Source organism: Dipodomys merriami, unplaced genomic scaffold (genome assembly GCF_024711535.1).
Source record: "Dipodomys merriami isolate MVZ:Mamm:240054 unplaced genomic scaffold, mDipMer1.0.p SCAF_9, whole genome shotgun sequence".
Lineage (NCBI taxonomy): Eukaryota > Metazoa > Chordata > Mammalia > Rodentia > Heteromyidae > Dipodomys > Dipodomys merriami.
In genome coordinates, this window is record NW_027206512.1 from 38,217,288 (window position 1) to 38,238,281 (window position 20,994).

At 44.5% G+C, this 20,994-nt stretch overlaps 1 protein-coding gene across 2 annotated transcripts in view; it reads left to right on the forward strand.

Annotated features, from left to right (window-relative positions):
- Nucleotides 1-1,664: 1,664 nt before the first annotated feature.
- Corin (corin, serine peptidase) overlaps nt 1,665-20,994 on the forward strand; it is a 195,747-nt gene continuing 176,417 nt past the window's right edge. For both annotated transcript variants that reach the window (XM_070012303.1, XM_070012304.1), the window contains exon 1: nt 1,665-1,859. In XM_070012303.1, the coding sequence (XP_069868404.1) occupies nt 1,788-1,859 (72 nt within the window). In that variant the 5' untranslated portion in view covers nt 1,665-1,787. The remainder of the gene's footprint in view (nt 1,860-20,994) is intronic.

Here is a 20,994-nt window from a genome sequence, read left to right on the forward strand (position 1 = left end):
TGAGAAAAGTGGCTTGTTTGTGAGTGACAGCCAGGAAAGTGGCTTGTTTGTGAGTGACGGCCAGGAAAGTGGCTTGTTTGTGAGTGACAGCTGGACAGACGTGAGGACAGCGTGAGCATGCCCTTGGCAGGCAATCCCAAATGAAGTTTATGGACACAGGCTGGCCTTCTCGCTTATCCTACACCCTTTGCTAATACAGAAACATTTGCTTTCAAAGCGTTAAATCTTCTGTTTTTTAGGAGAATAAACTTGGGATTTCATTGCCATGTCTGAGTCATTTTGATTTTAACTTGGCTAACATTCTGCCTGAAGGGGAAGACAGTCACTTAGAATGTGACGAGGAGAATTTGGAGAAAAGTAAAGTTTTGCATCCCAACTCCTCTTCTAAAGTGTCCTGTCCTTGGCTGCTGCTATCCTGGAGTGTAAGGTGTGTGTGTGTGTGTGTGTGTGTGTGTAGGGGCCCCTGGGCTTGTGTGTGTGTGTGTGTGTAGGGGCCCCTGGGCTTGTGTACGTGTGTGGGGGGGTAGGGGCCCCTGGGCTTGTGTGTGTGTGTGTGCGTGTGTGCGTGTGTGTGTGTAGGGGCCCCTGGGCTTGTGCTTGTGCGTGTGTGTGCGTGCGTGTGTGTGTGCGTGTGTGTAGGGGCCCCTGGGCTTGTGTGTGTGTGTGTGCGCGTGTGCGTGTGTAGGGGCCCCTGGGCTTGTGTGTGCGTGTGTGCGCGCATGTGCGTGTGTGTGTAGGGGCCCCTGGGCTTGTGTGTGCGTGTGCGTGTGTGTGTGCGTGTGTGCATGTGTGTGTGTAGGGGCCCCTGGGCTTGTGTGTGTGTGTGTGTAGGGGCCCCTGGGCTTGTGTGCGTGTGGGGGGGGTAGGGGCCCCTGGGCTTGTGTGTGCGTGTGCGTGTGTGTGTGTGTGCGTGTGTGCGTGCATGTGTGTGTAGGGGCCCCTGGGCTTGTGCGTGTGCGTGTGTGTGTGCGTGTGTGCGTGTGTGTGTGTGTAGGGGTCCCTGGGCTTGTGTGTGTGTGTGTTTGCGCATGTGCGTGTGTGCGTGTGTGTGTGTGGGGGGGGGCCCTGGGCTTGTGTGTGTGTGTGTGTGTGTAGAGGCCCCTGGGCTTGTGTGTGTATGTGTGTGTGCGTGTGTGTGTGCGCACGCGTGTGTGTGTAGGGGCCCCTGGGCTTGTGTGTGCGTGTGCGTGTGTGTGTGCGCGTGTGCGTGTGTGTAGGGGCCCCTGGGCTTGTGTGTGCGTGTGTGTGTGCGTGTGTGTGTGTGTGTGTGTGTAGGGGCCCCTGGGCTTGTGTGCGTGTGTGCGTGTGTGTGTGTGTAGGGGCCCCTGGGCTTGTGTGTATGTGTGCGTGCGTGTGTGTGTGTGCGTGCGTGTGTGTGTGTGTGTAGGGGCCCCTGGGCTTGTGTGTGTGTATGTGTGCGTGCGTGTGTGTGTGCGTGTGTGTGTGTGTGTGTGTGTGTGTGTGTGTGTGTGTGTGTGTGTAGGGGCCCCTGGGCTTCCCATCTCGCCTTGGGAGGTGAGAGGCGGTCTCCCAGTGCCAGGGGGCCGCCGGGTTCGGGAGGCCTGTCATCAAGGGTGATGGGTAGGACCCAGAAACGTGACTGAGGGGAGGGGAGTGGTCGGCGGTTGGGATCTGCCCAGCAGACAAAATGTGGGACTCCTGCCCCTCCAAGTGCAACTTGTGCTGGGTTCCCGAGTGCGGAGAAGGCGGCGGCGGCGCCTCTCCCGGGGCCACGCGGGAGCGGGACCGAAGGGACGGAGAGAGGAAGGGCCGGGGGAGCGACAGTCATGTTGGCGAAGCCGTCGCCGGGCCTCGCTGCGGAGGAGCGCAGCCGCCGCGCCGGGCACCCGCCGCCGCCGGTAAGACCCCCCCGCGCCCGCTCCGGCCACACGGGCCCCGGGGTGCGGGCCGGCCTCCCGTGCCCCCTGTCGTCGGTGAGCTCCGGCGCGGCTCCCGGCGCCTGTCCCCACGCGCGCCCGTCTCCGGGGCTCGCGGGGCAGAGTGTCCCGAGGAGTCGGGACATCCCGCGGTGCTTGCGGAGCCCTTTCCCGCGGAGCCGTGCCCCGCGCCGGGCACGCACAGGTGGAGCTGAGCAGGGGGCCCAGCCCCTCGGGGGACTCCTGGCTTCCTCCCCGCGCCCTGCTCGCGGGGCCCCGGGGGGAAGCCGCCTTTCCCCGCAGTGCTCCGCGCCTCCCCGCGCCGGGGCGCGCGCTCGCCCTGCCGCTCACCGTCCCGGGCGCCCGGACGCCGTCCCTGACGCCGGCACCGCCACGCGCCGGGCTCGGAGCGCGGGCCGGAGGCTCCCGGGGTCTCTTCCTCCGGGTAGCCCGCGCCCGCCCGGGTGGGCGCAGCGGGCGGACGGCAGGCAGGTGGTGTCGCCGGGGACCCGCCGCAACCGTCCGGGCTCCCCGCAGCCCCGCCACCCGCTGGAGGCCAGAGGACGGCGGCTCGGGGCGCTCCGCAGGAAAGCGGTCCCCCAGGTGATAAAGTGATTTCCTCCCACCGCCGCCCGCCACCGAACAGAGGGCGGCCGGGACGCCTCCCGCTCCACCCCAGGGCTGCCCCGTCTGAGATCACAGCCAGCGACCCGACCGAGGGGAGCAGACTCCGCCAAGGACACCCAGCCCCCACAAGAAGAGGGGGTGCACGGGGCACCCCGCGGATGATTCACCCAGGACACATGTTAGCAGGGAAATGGAAGGTGCTGCAGAGCATCCACTTCGGTATAGCCAAAAAGAATGGGTAGGAGCCATGACCCCGAACCAGGCTTCTGGGGCTTGTAAGGTGAGACTAGATGTCTGCATACAGGAGTGTGGATGGTCAAAGGGGCCTTGATTTGGCCTTAGATTCCACCCCAGGATCTCAAAAGCTTCACTAACAAGAACTAGTTCTAATCATTTAGGTGGGGACCTCAAGATCCCGTAAGGCTGATTCCTTCCTTCCTTCCTTCCTTCCTTCCTTCCTTCCTTCCTTCCTTCCTTCCTTCCTTCCTTCCTTCCTTTCTTCCTTCCTTCCTTCCTTCCTCCCTCCCTCCTTTCTTTTCTTTTTTCTTTTTCTTTCTTTCTTTCTTCCTTCCTTCCTTCCTTTCTTTCTTTTCTTTCTTTCTCCTTCCTTCCCTCCCTCCCCTCTCCCTTTCTTTCTTTCTTTCTTTCTTTCTTTCATTCATTCTTTCTTTCTCCTTCCTTCCTTCCTTCCTTCCCTCCCTCCCTCTCTCCCTTTCTCTTTCTCCTTCCCTCCCTCCCTCTCTCCCTTTCTCTTTCTCCTTCCCTCCCTCCCTCTCTCCCTTTCTCTTTCTTTCTTCATTCTTTCTTCCTCCTTCTCCTCTTTCTCCTCCTTCTCTTTCCTCCTTCTCCTCCTCTTTCCTCCTCCTTTGAGTGGGGTTTTCCTAGAATGTTCCTTGCAGGTTAAGATTGTGATACCAACGATAAAAGCCTAATTTAACCCTCCAGTACCTTAAAGAGATAAATGAAGAAATGCTTTGTTAAGCTTCCAAATATATCTCCAGGAACTAGAATGTTCAGTCATTGCACATGAAGCTTGTTGTACACATTTATTTCCTGCATCCACACAGTGTCCTTGCTGGCTGTCATCCATATCATCTCCATTTTCTAGTGGAAGAAACTGAGGCTCAGAAAGGTTATCTGACTTGCCTTGTAGCTGGAGCTCCAACAGCAAAGCCTGAGAGGCACATTTGATTCTCTTCATGAGATGATTGCCCCGGCTTCCTGACCTGGGGTAATTGCTCTCACCTAGGGCCAGCCTCCTTGGGAGAGGATCTGCCTGAGCTCACTGATTCAGGCAGGCAGAGCAACCACTGGAAACCTGGAACCTCTCCCGAGGATGAGGGAGGTGGAGGCACCTGGAATTGGGGGTTATAAAAGCTGGTGTTGACCATCTATTGATTGTGATGTTCCTAAAAACCTTGAAAATACTTCTGTTACTCTTATCAGGCCTTTCAGTATTAAAGCAGGTGGGTCTAGGTGACTTGAGGCTAACCAACCTGGTATAACCCATGGGCTTTCTATAGATATTTCTTAAATGATTAGCATTTTCATGTGCAGAGTTGAGGAATCGAACCCAAAGTTTAAGGCAAAGGAAACAATACAGAAGTACTAGCGCCACATCACACACACCTGTTCAGAGGATAAAAAGAAGGAAGACATGTTGAGTGAATGAGTGGTAGGCATGTTCTGGTAGAAAGAGCATGGGCCTATACTTGCTTTACTCTAGGCCCTGCCTCTGTCAGCCCATGGCCTTCTTTCCCCTGTCACCTTGTGTGCTCTCCTACTGTAAGCATGCTTGGATTTAGGACTCACTCTAATCCAGTATGATTGTCTTCTTCCCATGTCTCCATTTCTCACCCCCTAAGCATTTATTCTGTTTCTGTGCTGCTAACTCTGCTTTAGAGCAGGTATAGTAGACAATTTATATTCTTCAGAGAGACAATTCCTGTTGAACAATAAACGTTCTGCTCAATGTGTGGAATCTGTAGGGGTAACTTATTTTGGGACTGCTGAATCGGCAGTTCTTATCTAAGTTGTTACTGTCTCCAGCTCTGTCTCCAGTCTCTGAACTTTTTCTCTTTACTTAAGAAGGAGCCATGATGCTCCGGGGCTCTGTCAGCTCTGTCTGCTTCACTTCTGAGCATTCTGCAGCGACCTTGTCTCAGCTCTGGGCTCTGGCTGAAGATGCCCAGTGCCTATAAATGATGTTTTCCTCTCAGCCCGCTGACACTTGCCTGTCACTCACCTCCCAACAGATGTTTGAGTATGCTCCCATGGTACATTTACAGATGTCCAAATCATCAAAGCTGATGGGGCCAAACACACCATGTTTGATCCAGCTGGGTGAAGATTGAGACCGTCTTGCAGGTGATCCATCTTACCTTTCCGTATTGGTGCTGAAACTCCGTAAAGACCACAGGGGCTAGAGGTGGAGAAGGAAGGGCCAGAGAGACACTGGACGGGTTACTAGAAGGACAGAAAACAGAGTGCAAATTGGGAAGACCATTTTGGTATCACACAGTTAATGCTTATGTAGTCCAGGATGACATTAACCCTTTAGACTGATGGCAAGGTTGAAGAGAAAATTTCCATCTCCAGCACTTTAAAGAAAGCCCTTCTGCAGCTCTGACACCTAAATCTCTGAAACCATGAAGGCAACATTTTGCTATAGTGCCACAGTAGCCCATTAAAGGTTGATTGTACCAGGGACTCTTGGTGGGGGCTTTGTAATAGTGAAAACTGTTCCTATGAATAACTTAGTGTAGATTTTTCTCTCTAGGGCACCGATGTCCCAAAGCTATGAAAGCCAGGTGTTAGATTTAAAGAACCATAACTGTAGCTCTTAAGAATGCAAAGCACAGCAGGAACAAAAGGATGGAACAATTTACCTATGTGCATGCAGGGGACTAGGCAGTTGGAGATATATCAGTGAGAAAAACAAAGATCCCTGGAATTGGGAAACTTAGTTTGTAACTCAATAATAAACCTACCACCAGGAGCTCAGGGAATAGAAGATGCATGAGTCACTCTGCCTGAATTCAAATCAGTGCCCTGAAATGAAAGAGCAAGATGATAAAAGTGGATCTGCTGTTAGCTTTAGACTCCTACAGGCCTTACTTGCATCTGCCTTGGGTTCTGTGTAAAGACCTGTGATTTGGGGGCCTGGTGTACATGGTTGAGTGCATGTTTTGCATGTGTGAAGTCCTGAGTCCAAACTCCAGGGCTACCAAAAGAAGGGGGGAAAAAGTGCTCTTTTGTCCTCAAGTCTCAAGCCAATCCATTAGTTAAATCTGGTACCAAGCAGCTATGTCTGGAAAAGCTGACCCTCTGGGATTTCTTGACACGTTATATTGGTTTCTAATGAGGCAACTTATTTTTGAAGGATTTTCCAAGATTATTTTGACGGCACATTATTTTCACCTTTGCACGTGTATTTCAGAGTCTCATTCTAGAAGTAAGATGCCACCTCTCTGTGATTTGGCTTGGAAATCAAACCTACGTTGTTTTACTATCTTCCTGTGAGCCTGTAAAATAATTTTGTCCAAGTTAAGCAAAACACAGAGTTGGCATTCAATGCTTAAGGTATACTAAGAAGTGAGGACAGTTTGCTGAAATCAGTTAACCTTGATCCCTGCTTTCTCGAGTGTAAACCGAAGAGGGCCCTGTACCATTTTGCTCTCTTCTTCCCTCCCTTTCCTTTCTGACCCGTGAGGAGCTGGTGTGCTCTTTTCCTCTTGACACTGGGTGTACAGGCATCCCTATAACACTACCCCTCCAGCTTCCTGACACCAGCAAATTATCTAACTCAGTTCAATTCAGTTCTGCCTCTTTACCTGAGATCCCACAAGTTAAGGAATTCCCTTCAGAAGCAGGTCTCCAGCTACCTGCACTTACCCACAGCTTGAGGTTTGACTCTTTGCTGGGACAGCTCACAGAACCTGAGGAAGACCATTCACTTACATTTACTGTTGATGACAACAGGTCCAGAAGTGTCTCAGGGTAAGAACTTCTGTCTTCGGAAGAGTACACTCCTGTATATCAATGTGTTGGCCAACATAGGAACCACTGGTTGTTAATTCAATGTTTGGCCTTTTGGGGAGTGAGCCTGAAAACTGAAGGCATCTAATCAAAGCTTGGTTTCTCTGGCAACCAGCCCCTATTGAGAAGCTGTTTAGGGTCCCGTCAAATACCCCAAAATTACTTCAGTAGAACAAAAGATGCTCTTATCCCTCCTAACCCAGGACATTCCAAGGGACCTAGGAATCTGTCTGGAAGGGAGGAAGTTGTGTGTGTGTATGTGGGGGTTACCATAGGAATGCTGGGTAAGAGGTATCATCCTTGACTTAATCTTTGTTTCCTTCTTACTGGGTATGTTTGAATTCTTATTACAATGATTCTCTGCCAAAATGCAGACTTGCTTGTCTAACCTCCAAGGGAAGGCCTTCAGAGCAAAGTAGGGGTGCTATTTAAAGGTCATATCCCTGTTTCTCTGGTGTATCTACTCCAATAAAAGGTCAAAAATCAAACTTTCAACCTGCAGGTACAGCTGGTAGGTGTTGGAAGGAAGGAGAAGGAATCTTTGAAATCTAGAGTCTTCTAACAAGTGGATGATAAGGTGGAGCCGGGCAGCACCTGGGTGACACTGAGAGAGTTTAACACAGTAGAAAACTTCCTTAAACAGATAGGCCAGACATGCATTCCTGTGCATTTAAAGTTAAGAAATAAGATTATTTAATCTATTTATTTATTTTGATGGGGGGGGCGGGCATGAGGTGAGAGGTGGGGCAGACCACAGAGCTCCATCTAGAGCTATGGGTGAGGGTGCTCCAGCACTGCGCCTCAGCCCAGGAGCTGTGAGGCCTCCTCTGAGCCCTCCTCCCTGGGGCCTGCACTGAGCTGTCCAGGGATTTGTCCCCAGGCCCACAAGCCCTGGGTGGGTGTTGGGAGCAGGTGCAGACCAGCCCTGGGACTCTGCCTGCAGGGAAGGTGACTCCGTGGCCTTGCTTGGTTCACCACGTGTGACCATTGTCTGTTTCAACTTATTTTATTGTTATTATAGAGGCAATGTACAGAGGGATTACAGTTACATGAGTCAAGAATGAGGACATTTCCTTTTGTACAGTGTCTTCTTTTCCCTCGTTCTCTCCCAGTCCCTCTTTTGTCTCCACCCACGAGTTGTGTAGTCCATTTCCATTTCTATGTCCAGTGATCTCCACTGCTTCACTTTCCCCCTCTTTTTCCCTCTAGTTCTTTAAAGAAAAAAATAAAATGTGTCCAGAAAAATGAAGGAATAGGAGTTTGGGATTTAAAGGGAAAACGCCAGTTGAGAGCATGGCTCAAGTAGGTAGAACATATACCTGGCAAATCTAAGACCCTGAGTTCTAACTCTAGTATGAGAGAGAGAGAGAGAGAGAGAGAGAGAGAGAGAGAGAGAGAGAGAGAGAGAGAGATTGATTAAAATTCTAAGACTTCTGAAATGTAGGAAGATGGTTAAGTAAAACAACTCAGGAAACAGAGTCTGATGAGGTGACAACCCACACCAAGTACAAGAGCTTAAGGTTTGAAGGAGCAATGAGAGTCAGAGGCAGGAGGGATCTCAATGACTAAAGAAAAACCTAAGAGCCCTGCCTTGCACAGGTCCCAGGGTTTTATGGATATAAGCAGAGGGTGTAGGGACGCAGCCAATGAGAAGATTGGACTGTCAATGCTTGTTGTGTCCCAGGGTCGTTAGATGGCGAACTAGTGGGCCTTAGGCATTGAGGTCTGGAGGCAAAGCTGTCTCATGGTTCTCATGAGTGAAGAGTGGCAGTTTCTGAGCTGGACTGAAAATTTCTTAGGGAGGCAAGCGCAGTCAGGCTCAGCAACCCTGGTCATGGAGGCCCACGAAGCCCAGGTCCAGCTCATCATTGCTGAGCCGGTGCCCCTCTGGCCAATTTGCTCCTCTTGGTCTCATCTTCCTTCCCTGGAAGGTTGGAGCAATGCTTCTCTCACGGAACTGTGATGGGCACTCAGTGGAAGAGTGTTTTGTGAGAGTTCTTTAAAAGAACCCAAGTTTTGGGCTGGGAAGGTGGCTCAGTGGTAGAGTGATTGCCTCGCATGCATGAGGCCCTGAGTTCGATTCCTCAGAAGTATGTTAACAGAAAAATCCGGAAGTGGTGCTGTGGCCCAAGTGGTAGAGCCTTGAGCTAAAGAGTTGAGGGACAGTGCCCAGGCCCAGAGTTCAGGCCCCACGACCGGCAAAAAAGAAAAAAGAACCCAGGTTTTCAGATAAATGTTTTTTGTTTTGGTGGTGTTGTGATTATTGTCTCTTAGTTGTGCCATGTCCCTAATAGAATATCCCTCTTTATTTGCAATGTGGATTCTGGGGGCTTAGTTGTTCTTTCTAGAGAAGATTAAAAAAAGAAAGATTGCTTCCAAAGTCTAGGCTCCTTTATGAGTATGACAAAAGTAAAGCAATTAAAGTTACATTTCTCCATGATCTATAGAAGAAGCACCATCTAATAGAAATATAACAACAGCAGCCACAGGTGTAATTTAAAATGTCTTCTAGATGCATTAGAACAAACAAAAAGAAACAATTGAACTCACCTCTGATAAGCATTTTACATAGCTCAAGATACCCAATAGTTCATAATTTTAATAAGTAATCAGCATCACATTAATTAGATATTTTATCTTTAAAAAATAACAGGTTTTAAAACTTTCTTTTTCACAGTTGCAAAGCATTCTTTTGGCAAAAAGAAAGTAAAAGCCACCCAGGACAGTGAGCAGTGGAAGCCAGAAACTGCTGTCCAGTATTTGGGCAGGCCTCTCTCCCTTCTGACTGTTTTTCTTCCCTGTTGGCAATTTGTCAGTTGGTGATTGGTTTGTTTGAAACAGGTAAGACCCACCCTCGAGCAGTAGCCAATAGGAAGTGACTTGCAGGAGGATGGGCCCGAGTTATAGCAGGACCCACAACCTTCCCCTGGGTATAGACTTGTAAGAGGACTGGCCTGAGTTATGGCCAGCAGGTCTTTGAATTTTAGTGCTCTCACAGTACTTTCCAAGTGCTCAGTAGCCACGTGTGGCTGGTATGTGCTGTGTTTGATAAACTGGAGCTGACCTAGAGCTAGCTTCCACATAAAGCCAAGTCCTTATCCTTGGGACTTGTGAATGCTTCTTTATATGGAGAGAGGAACTGTACTGATGCGATAAAGTCGAGGACATTGAGCTGGGAGGTCGTCCAGGATTTTCTGGCATGATGGCATCTCAGTGCTCTTTAAAGAAAGCAGCAGTGTCAGAATTGCAGGATACAGTGATGTGAAGATGAGTTCAACTGGAAAGTTGCGCTTTAAAGACACTGAAAGGGAACCATCAGCTAAGGAAGATAGGTAGCTACTACAAGCTGAAAAAAAATCATGGAAACAGATCTACCTTCAGAGCGTTCAGATGGAAGCAGACCCCATGATACCCTGACTTTGGCCCAGGGAAACTGATTTCTGGCTTTTTTCTTATTTTAACCCATCCAGTCTGTGATAATTTGTTAGAGCAGCAACAGAAAACTAACGCATTACTAATATACTCATCCTAATGCTGTTCTCAAGACTGTTTTGAGAAGGTATTCTCTTGACTATATCACCTCAGATAATCATAGCAGCTTCATCTCAGCTAGTTTTAAGGAATCCACTGTCAATCAATTTTAGGATTCCTTACTGATGGATATATTCTTTCTGGGACTTTATTACAGCGTTTAATAGAAAAAAACCCTCAGCGGATGTCTTATCACCACCTTGAATATGAACAAGGGAGTTTTGTGTTTTTTCCCCCATGAGGATATAGAATACAGCTGAAAAAAAAAGGATTTAGAAAATACTACTTTCTCTACTATCTTCTCAGTTTGGGAGGTCGAATGAAAAATGTTTTAAGAATGAAAGTGTACCGATGAACACATAATTACCCCTCTGTGGGTCTCCCAAGATCATTCCCTACAAATGTTAGTGACTGCGATTATACCAGCAAATCTCCAACTCCAGTGTGCATGGGCATCACGTGGAGGGCCTGGCCTCTCAAGGGTTGTGGGGACCTCGATCAGAGTTTCTAATTTAGTAATCTGGAATGGAGCCCCCCAGTCCTTATTTCTAACAAGTCCCAGGCTGTGTGGATTGGATGTAGCTCACAAGTCGGCAGAATACCTGGCCTGTAGGAGGAGCTCCAGGGCCTCACCTTTTGGGATGGGAGCCGCACAAGTGGTGGGGAAAGCTGGCTTCCCACAGCCCAGCCCACTCAGTAATCTCCGCAGTTAGCACTTCAGCCCTCTGCTCCCGCTCCTCTGTCTTGGATCCATTGTGTTTCCCACCCTGAGGTCTATAAACTAGTTGACAATGCAAAGCTCCCCAAAATCTCAGCTAAAAATACATCCATAGCCACAGACCCGCTGAGCTCTCAGATTTCCCAGCTGGAGTGCATCCCCGGGTTGCCCTGGAGGAAAGTCTGTCAGGAAATTCCGAGTTAAAAATATCCCTGGGGAGCCCCTCAAAGCCCTCACAGCCAGTGCCCAATTGGGTACCCAGTTTAGGGGTGGGGGGAGAAGTAGGAGGGTTTGGCCAGCCAGGAATGATAGGAGTGCCCAGCTGTGTCATTTCATTCCCTAGAAGTTCTTGTATGTCTGAGAACTTGAGAGACCAGCTCTCTCCCTCTCTGGCCTTTGTGGCCAAACTTTAGACCTGGTGGATATGGTTCTAAACCCAGACAGTGACTCTTGCCTTGCCTTCCTTGGAACAGTAAAGCTGGGCTCCCTAACTTGGTTAAAAATATAGGCTGTTCCTAAGGGGTCTGGGTGAGAGTTTCTCTGGTGAGAGTTTCTCCCAGCAGGTGAGAAATGGCCTCTATCCAGAGAAGTTGCTTTTTACCTCAATGGAAAAACATTGGAATGAGACTATCCTTGCCCTTTTCTCTCTTAATAGAATAAAGTCCAGAAATAGGCATGAGAATTCTCCTATCTTATCCATGATGTCACTTTCCACAGTTTCAGTTACCCATGGACAACTGTGGCCAGGAAATACTACATAGAAAATTCCAGAAAGTCTGAGGGGGGCGGTGTTGCTCAGTAGTAAGTGATTGCTTCCTATATCTGAGAACTTGTATAGCACCCCATACACAGACACACAGACACAGACACACACAGACACAGACACACACACACTTTGATTTAAATTGTCTGTTATTTCTAGAAGAAATATAATTTAAATTGTATACATAATTTTAATAGCATATATGTATTCACATAGCTGTATTTATATTATTTAAATTGTACATATAATTTAAATTGTGCATTATTTCTAGTAGCATAATAAAAAGATTGTCATGTTCTACTTTGTCTTGCTCAGAACAAGAATCATTTCTGTCCAGTGAATCTACCCTAACTAAGCCAGCTGCCAGTTTGTCACTTTGCTTGCTCTGGTATTGAAGCACTTGTGCTTAGTGAACTCTTATTTTGCTTAATTAATGGCCTCAAAGAGTCAGAGTAGGGATGCTGACACCTTGCACATGCTATTGAGAAGCCTTATGGTGCTTAAGGTGAAATAGTAAATGTTTTTGATGTTTAATAAAGAAAGAAAAAAATCGTAGGTGTGGGTGCCAAGATATACAGTAAGAACACATCTGTCCATGAAACTGAGCAGAAGGAACCAGAAATTTGGGCTGGTTTTGCTGTCACACTATAACTGCAAACATTACAGCTGGAGTGCATGATGTGTGCTGAATTAAGATGACAAAGACATGGAATCCATGTGTGTATTTATGGGAGAAACGGTACTACAGCTAGGAAAATAGCTTTCATCCTTTACAGTGGGGGGGGGCATCTTAGAATGTATTCTTCTTGTGTGTCTAAGTGGAGTGTGGACTCCACCAGGACATAAGGAATGCAGCATATCTGTGATGGTCCGGGTGGTTGAAGTAGAATGCCTGAAATTCACATAATCAATGCACCAACCTCAGAGCAGCTGAGAAAGCTCTTCTATGTGTGCTTTGAGAGAAAAAAGAATGACAGAAGAATGGCATCAGCTGGGGAATGTCTGACAGGGCATCTACAGAGGGCAGGCTCTGGGATTGTCTGAGCTCATAGGGCCCTAGGTGTCTTCTTGCTCCACCCACTGCCAGGCAACAGCCTTTGCCATGTCCACTTGGCCTCTCATTAGGAGCCGAGGACCCTGACAACGATGTGAATATCTGATATCGTCCCAATTCTGCTCTGGATCTTCAAAAACCTATCTGGAGCAATGCGTATTGTTGCTATACATGGCCTAAAAGAGCTGTACAGGAATCCAGTGCTAAAAATAAAGGCAAGTCTAAGGGTGTGGCTCAAGTAGAAGAGATCCTGCCTACCAAGTGTGAAGCCTTGAGTTCAGATTCTACTGCCTTCAATCAATCAATCAAATAAAGACAAAGTAGACCACTAGGATGCAAACTCAAATGCATTACCAATAAAAGGTCCAACAGAAATCCTTGATAAAAGAATTATTAATATGACTTTCCCAAAGAATCTCAATGGTTTAAAACAATCGACCTGATAATATGAAATACCTTTGTAACCATCCTTTTTTCTGAGAGCAGAATTCTGTAAAAACAGGTATGTGGATATTTACTAATAGTAATTAGGAAACACATACTATTTATATTTAAAATGTCCTGAGTTATATATTTCATCTTGAGTTCTTTTTCATTAAAGTTGCTTTCATTTTGATTGTTGCTGTTTTAATGATATGAATAAATAGAAGGCTGGTGCCAAGAGACACTGAGGGTTAAAATCTTAGCCTCTAACATTTTTTCACATGAACTTGATTGCTGTCTGTTCTAAGTCTATAGGCTCTTCTAATTTGAGCAGAGTAAAGTTTTTACAGTGAAATATACAGTTGATAATAAAGTGACACATAAAGATGGAAGTCCTGCTGAACACCACGGATCAATTTTTCCTAAGATTAAAAATTGAGGTGTTTATTTTTCCTCCAACGATAGCATTGAGGTGTCTTCCATAGATTTGAAACTTTGGATTTCCTATTCCTTACTTCTTGATGAAGAACTTATTCCTGAATATGTTTGGTAGGTAGGAAAAGGTGCTTAGACAATGTAGATAGGCACTGAGGGTAAGGACTGTGTCTCATGGATAAGTGGCCAGAGGGGCATACATATTGGTGCCAAGCAGAGGAAGGATGATCAAGTATGTCTGTGTAAGTATATAAGGATATATAAATGTAGTTCCTTCTAGCTGTATGTAAGAAACCGGGAAGAGTGACACTTTAAGCATCAAGAGCAATGAGCACCTCCTGTGAGTACTATGCCACCCTAATACTGGGTCTTGAACTCAGGGCCAGAATGCTGTGCCTTAGTGTTTTCACTCAAGGCTGACACTGTACTACTTGAGCCACACATCTGCTTCTGGCTTTTTGGTGCTTGACTGGTGACAAGAATCTCACAGATTTGCCTGCTCAGACTGTCTTTGAACAGAGATCCTCAGATCTCAGGTTCTTGGGTAGTTAGGATTACAGGCATGAGTCCAGCCAGATCTTGCCTTTTAAGTATTATTGTCTAGTAAAAGGTATTCAGCTCCTTGGAGAAACAGCTGATTATGAGACCCATAAGAGATGAGTCTAAAACACATTCCAGGAAGCAAAGAAGCAGAGAATGATGAGGGCATGTCAAAGGCACACAGAAGCCAGCTTGAATGGGCCCCCACAGGCCAAATGCCAGGCAAATTCAACACTGAAATAAATAACAATATTAACAGATATAGGCCATTAAATGAATCAGAAAGCCAAGAGCCTGTGTACATCAAGTAAATACAAGACAAAAATGAAGAGAAGGAAGATTAACAAAGTTTCAAAGCACCTTGCCACAAAATACTTTAATGGAAGACAGGCCCAGAGTTCAAATCCACGACTGACAAAACAAAATGTGAACAACAGTATATACTGTTAATGAGCAGTATAGTTTTACACTTATAAAAGCTTATTTTTTTCTAATTTCTTTAATGGAAAATGGGATTATTTACGGGCATTTAATTCATAGCCATAATTCTTAATTGTATTTCTTCGGGAAAGGTTAGAAGTTAAGGCAAGTATTAAACATTAAAGTAAAAAAATTATTCTGTATTTGGATCCTCTTCATGATATCTAATATACATAAAACATTTATCAATTGTACGTTTGTTTTTGTCTCAAAGTGCAGACAACTTCAGCACAGGAAATGAACTTGAGGCAGTTGACAGGTTTTATATAGTCTTTATGAAATGCCATTTCATAGAACTTTTTTTTATGTGTACTGGGTCTTGAACTCTGGGCCTGGGAGCTGTACCTTAGACTTTTTTTTTCTTTTTGCTCAATACTGGAGCTTTCCCATTTGGGCCCCACTTCCACTTTTGGCTATTTGGTGGTTAATGGGAGATAGTAATCTTCCATAATTCCCTGAGGACACTGGCTTCAAACTTGATCTTCAGATCTCAGTCATCTGAGTAACTCAGATTACAAGAGTAAACCATCAATCCTGGCTTTCAAGCAGCATTTGAAAAATGGGTTGTTATTTACAACACTAACTGGAAAAATGTTGAAATAGAATTTAAAATATGATTGATGCTACAATCTATACTCTTAAAGCTGTTTTCCTTTTTTTTATCATCGACTTCTTACAATTTTAAGATGGACTCTAGCACGGACTTTTGCAATTTCTACTCTAGCTTTTACCTTCCTTTGCTCCTAGAGATTTCTCTGTCTTTCTTATAAAAGCCGCTATAAAGCGGCTTGAGCAATGATTGAAGAAGCTCTCAGTGGTTACACTGGAAAAAAGAACAAACACATCGGGAGGGAAATGACCCTTGATAGAAGCTGTGTACTTGAGGCTGTACTTTTATACTTTGTACATTCTCCCCAACTCTGAGATAATGGATTGCTTCACTGCTTTGGGGAATGTTTTAGACTGCTTATAAGATTATAGACAGGAGAGTTTCTGTACTGGATTGGAATCTACTGGTTGTAAGTTATGGAAACTTCTTAAAACTGTCTAAATCAAAGATTTGTCTCTCCTAAGACTGCCAGATGGTCATACATGGATTCCTTCAGAGTCAAAGGATCTCAACTGCTTTGTGGTTTCTAGGCAGCACACTTTTTTTTTTTTCTCATCTCAAGGACCAAAGAAAGTTTAGATACTCAGCCTCAGCTAATACACTGGACCAATGTTCTCAGGAAACATTGTCTGAAGTGTAACGTTCCACATGGACCATGCTCAATATGGTCCATGAAGGCCCGAAGCCTTATGCTTTATCTGCCCAAGGCATAATCATTCTATGTGTATCTTTCTTCCCAAACACCACTGCTTACTGTTAGGTCTGTGTGTGTATGTGTGCCAGTCTTGGGGCTTGAACTCAGGGCCTGGATACTGTCCCCGAGCTTTTGTGCTTAAGGACAGCACTGTACCATTTGAGCCACAGCTCCACTTCTGGCTTTTTGATGTTAAATTGGGGATAAGAGTTTCAGGGACTTACCTACTTGGTCTAGCTTTAAATCATGATCCTCAGATCTCAGCCTCCTGAGAGGATTATAGCCATGAGCCACAACCTGGCTTGTTGTTAGGTCTTAAAGGACTTAATAATGTATCACTTTTTTTTTTTTTTTTTTTTTTTTTGCCAGACCTGGGGCTTGAATTCAGGGCCTGGGCACTGTTCCCGAGCTTCTTTTGCTCAAGGCTAACACTCTGCCACTTGAGCCACAGTACCACTTCCAGTTCTTTTGGTTTATGTGGTACTGAGGAATCGAACCTAGGACTTCATGCATGCTAAACAAGCACTCTACCACCGAGTCACATTCCCAGCCCTAATATATCACTTTTTAAAAACTGACGTTGACAATAAAATTCTGTGTTGTTTGATGTGGCAGGGGGAAGTGATGGTTACAATGAAAAGATATAATGCTTACTGAAGAAAAACAAACCTGCCATCTCTGTAGAGAAAAGATAATTTTAAGTTCTTACTTGAAGACCTAATATTAATGCATGTCTATAGAAAGTGCCACGGGTTGGCTTGCTTTTAGGACTGGGTCTTGTATCCAGAGAATAAAAATGACTGATATATGCTCGGTAGATGATGGATGAGCAATGGCTCAGTTGATCTCAACTAGGACACTGTAAAACATGGCCTGTTTGTTGGTCAATAATGTTGGCAGTAGGTGTTCATGTAGGTTCATGCTGGCATTTATTATTATTATTGCTAGGGATACTAAATGTCCTGAAAGGCTTTAGGAGAATTCCAACAGTGAAAAATTGTCCTTATCAAAATACCAGTGATATGATTTCTTCCCTTAAACTCCTTCTTTCTCAAACCACCACATGCATGAGTGCTACAAGATGATTTGGAATGAATGCTCAAAGATACCTTTCTATCTTGGTACAGAAGTGCACTCTGCCTATGGTTGATTCTTTTAATTAGTTCTTATATACCTGCATTGCTGTCTGCATCACTGTTCTCATTCCAAGTGTATTGAATGCTTTGTATCTCCTTGGAGGTCGGATCTTGACTTCCTGAGGAGTGAAGGTCACATCTTTCTCATCCTTATACCAGGTAGTCCAGCTTGCACGGAATAGGTGAAAAATTAGCATTTGTGGAAGAAACCAAGCTAGTGAGATGTTCACATGCAGTGTTTGTCATGGGAAGTTCAACACAGAAGTTCTGTTTCTCAACTAGAATATTCATGGAACATTATGAGTTTATGATGAGTTGTGAGGTTTGGAATTCATCCTTTTGCTCTGGGTATTTCAGATAGAAATGATTGCTTCATCTAATACATAACATCCTTTAGTGGAGCTTTGGAACAGCAGAATTCCTTTCAGCAGGTTAACTGCTCTGAACATCTGTTTATGTTTTACTTTGCATCGAAAGGCCTGAAATGGACTGTCGTAGAGCATAAAATCCATTTTGTCTTGTATGTTCCCCTTGATTATTTTCAGCTGTAGAAAGTCAACATTTTAGATCTCTACTCACTTTGCAAATCTCTTTCAATTTTAAAACGTCATAACATGTCCCTTGTTATAGGATCTGTGAGTCACTTAGGTCTCTTAAGATTTGCACAAATTCAACAGCCTGTTTTGGGCTAATGTAAACAAAATAGGTTTGACTTTATTTCATAATATATTAGGCTCTTTTGGACTTTTGTCATCATTTTCTTAGAAATATAACCTATCATCAGGATACGAAAAATGTTAAAACTTTAAAAAAATAAATACATGTCAATTACTTAATTTCCTAAGGGATGAATAACTCAACCCTTCTTTTTTTCCTAATTTTTTCCTTTTGCCATTAGTGTATATATTCAAGAATATACTTTGAAAATAATGACCTTTAGAAGTCTCTAGCACATACAGAAAGAGTTCAGATATTGTATCTGTCTTACAGGGTTCAGATATTGTATCTGTCTTAAGGGTTGAGTCTTTCATAAAATGATAACATTGACACAGTTGAGATTGAGGGCAGTCATTCTAAAAAGGTGGCCAGGAGTCTATTTATCTTCCTTGTTGCAATAAGAAAGAGCTTGTTGTTTCATTCCAAGATCATCTTGTGTAACTATTACAGAAATATGACCCTCCCACTTTGATTGGAAGAACACAGCATTTAGTCTGAGGCTGAACGAAGCTTCTGTGGCCTCTGATGACATCTCAGTAAAGATGATAACTTTCCTCCCAGGAACTGAATGGCATAAACACCAGGCCTTGTGTTAAGAGAGGAATCATGACTCTGAGAAATTTTCTGACCTGTAAGAAACTTTTTTTAAAATGGCATTTTCATAAACAAATTTCATGTTTAGTTTTGGAATACTTGTGGTTGGAACAAGGCATGCATTATTTTAGTCCCTTATATTCAGATATGGTTAGAAGGCAGGGGACGACTTTGTAAGGTTGGCTGGGATTTCTAGTGGTTGGAGACAATACTGCCCAAGTTACCTCTGAAACATTCCAATGTACTCTTTCACATTTCAGACTTCCCTGAATATATGCAACCCTCAAAACAGAAACATGCATATGACATGCTGTTTGGGTAACTGATGATTAATATCTCATCTCTTTGATAGGGGTAAATATTATGCTGGCATTTTGTGGAATATCCATTCTGGGATGTGTGATGAAGAAACTCGTGAGAGAACTTGCGAGAGAACTATCTGGTTAATGTTGTTATTGTATTAATTTTTGAAAGAAAAACTGTGGGTAAGATTGGCTTTGAGAACATATGCTCTGGTGTGAACTGATTAATTTCATTTTGAGAGAGAGCATGGGTTATTTGAACTTCACAGGCTGCAATTAAATACAAGAAAAATGGGATGAAAAAGACTTACTGAAAACCAGATGCTCGTTCTTTATGCTTCTGAGGACATTCGAAAACAAACTTCACAACAAAAGACACTTGTGTTTGGCATAATTCACTGATGGATGATTTTTGGAAGCCTTCTGCTTATTGATGGAGTGAAACATAATATTATAGAGAATTGACAGATGGTTGGTTGGAGAAGTTATTGATCTCTTAATTCAGTAAATCTACTTTTAGTTCATGGAAGGGACACTTCCATGGTTGATTAAAAACAGAGTAGAAAATGAGTTTTTGTTTTAACTACAGAGGTAAGGATTGCCTTGTGAATATTTGGTGAGCTCATTGTAGAGAGAGGTTGGAGAAAAACTACTCTGATGTTGAGACAATTCAAGACATATTTTGGAATGATAGTTGTTCAGGAAATCCTCCAACCTGATCATGCAGCAGTAAGTGGAGCCCTAGTTTCTGCGTTTTCCCCCTACGCCTTTGAGTATATTAGTAATATGTCAGTGTGTTATCCCCACAGCTTCAAGGACACGTCTGTGTCCTGCTCAGGCCACAATAGTAGGGATGACCTATTATCGTTGCAAGCTGTTCCCTGTTCTGCTGAAGCAGCAGAGTACAACGCGTTTGCAGTTCATTATCTTCCTACCTAAAGAACAAATGTGCTAAATTTGTCTCAAATCCTCACCGAGAGTTGCTTTGGTGCGATTTTTCTTTTCAATTGTTTTCAGTGCTGTAGTAGAGGACGGGTGGTCATTGTATTCTGCCACTGTTTTCCCTGACATGCCCTCCTTTTGATTTGGCTTAAGATGTTTTGATATTTTAGCTTGGTGCTGTCATAAACTTTGAAGCAAAAATAATTCTCACTAATTCTGCCACATGCGCATATAAATTGGAATAATCTCTGTCTAGTAATAATTGTGCATCCAAAATTTGTGTTGACTGCCATGTGTCAATATGGCCCATAACTGTATTTGAGAACATAATCATTTCAGTATTTAATGAAATATAAGGGTAAAATGTCACATTTATACACCATGACTGCCATTGCTGAAGTGCCAATAGGCACAAAAAGGATAGGAATATAGTTTAGGAATAAAATTAGGAATAAAATTTATTGCTGATCAGGTAAGACATTGTAGAGAGAAGGGTACTTGAGCCAGCAAAAATTTAGAGACACGTATACCTGAAAAGGTCTGCTAGAAGACATGAGTTGAAAAATACATCCAGCAAGCTAAAGGATTATGATCTTCCTTGGACTCTAGCATTACTAGAAGAGTATTATAATAACAATCTTGCATGACAAACTCACAATGACTCCTCACTAGCTAGAATCCTGTAGCAAAGAACATCTCCATATGCACAGAAGAAGAGATAATTAAGGAAATACTAGGGACGCATAGGAATAGTGTAGAGCTATGTGAAATATAACCATTTATCAACAAGTACCTGACCTGTGAATGCCATACTCTGTTCTAAATATTTTCACCCATGTCTAGGAAATCAATTGCTTTTATTTTAAGGATGGGAAAGAAGAAACACTTAGAATCTCAGCATTTTAGCATTTTCTTCTTAATAGTATGACTGTATTCTTGCACTTATGGCCATGTAGGACTGTTGCTGCAGATACTACATCCCAGAAACCCTTGGTGGTCCCTTAGAACCCAGTATACCTCAGGCTTTTCTATCAGGTGAATGATACCAGGTAAAGTAACCACTACATCGGTCCCGAAGCCTTCTTTCAGTAGACTCTGAGAAATACTCTCTCAAGATCTCATCCTTGCTACTTGAGCACAGCTCAGACACAGCATTCCATGGTAGTGCATAGAGAACCGTACTTCCAACTAGCCTTGCGCATGTCTTAAAGCCTGCCATTCTATGTTTTGCTTATCTTGTTGTTGAAATTTGCTTTTTGTATCTTAAGAACTACCCTTATTTTTAATGCTGGTCTGTTTTCTAAAATAACATGTTATGATACAATATTCCTAACTAGGGTATTTTCTTAGTTCCTAGGGTCCTAGTTCCAATGGCAAGCCTTCTTATCCTTGTCTTCCATGTTCTTAATTCTGCTCTGCTTAAGTTCTCACTTGTTGATTCAACTGCTTTCACAACAGTCATCTTCTCAATCTTTGGAGACCTGTTGTCCAGGGATTCCTCTAATCTTCCTCA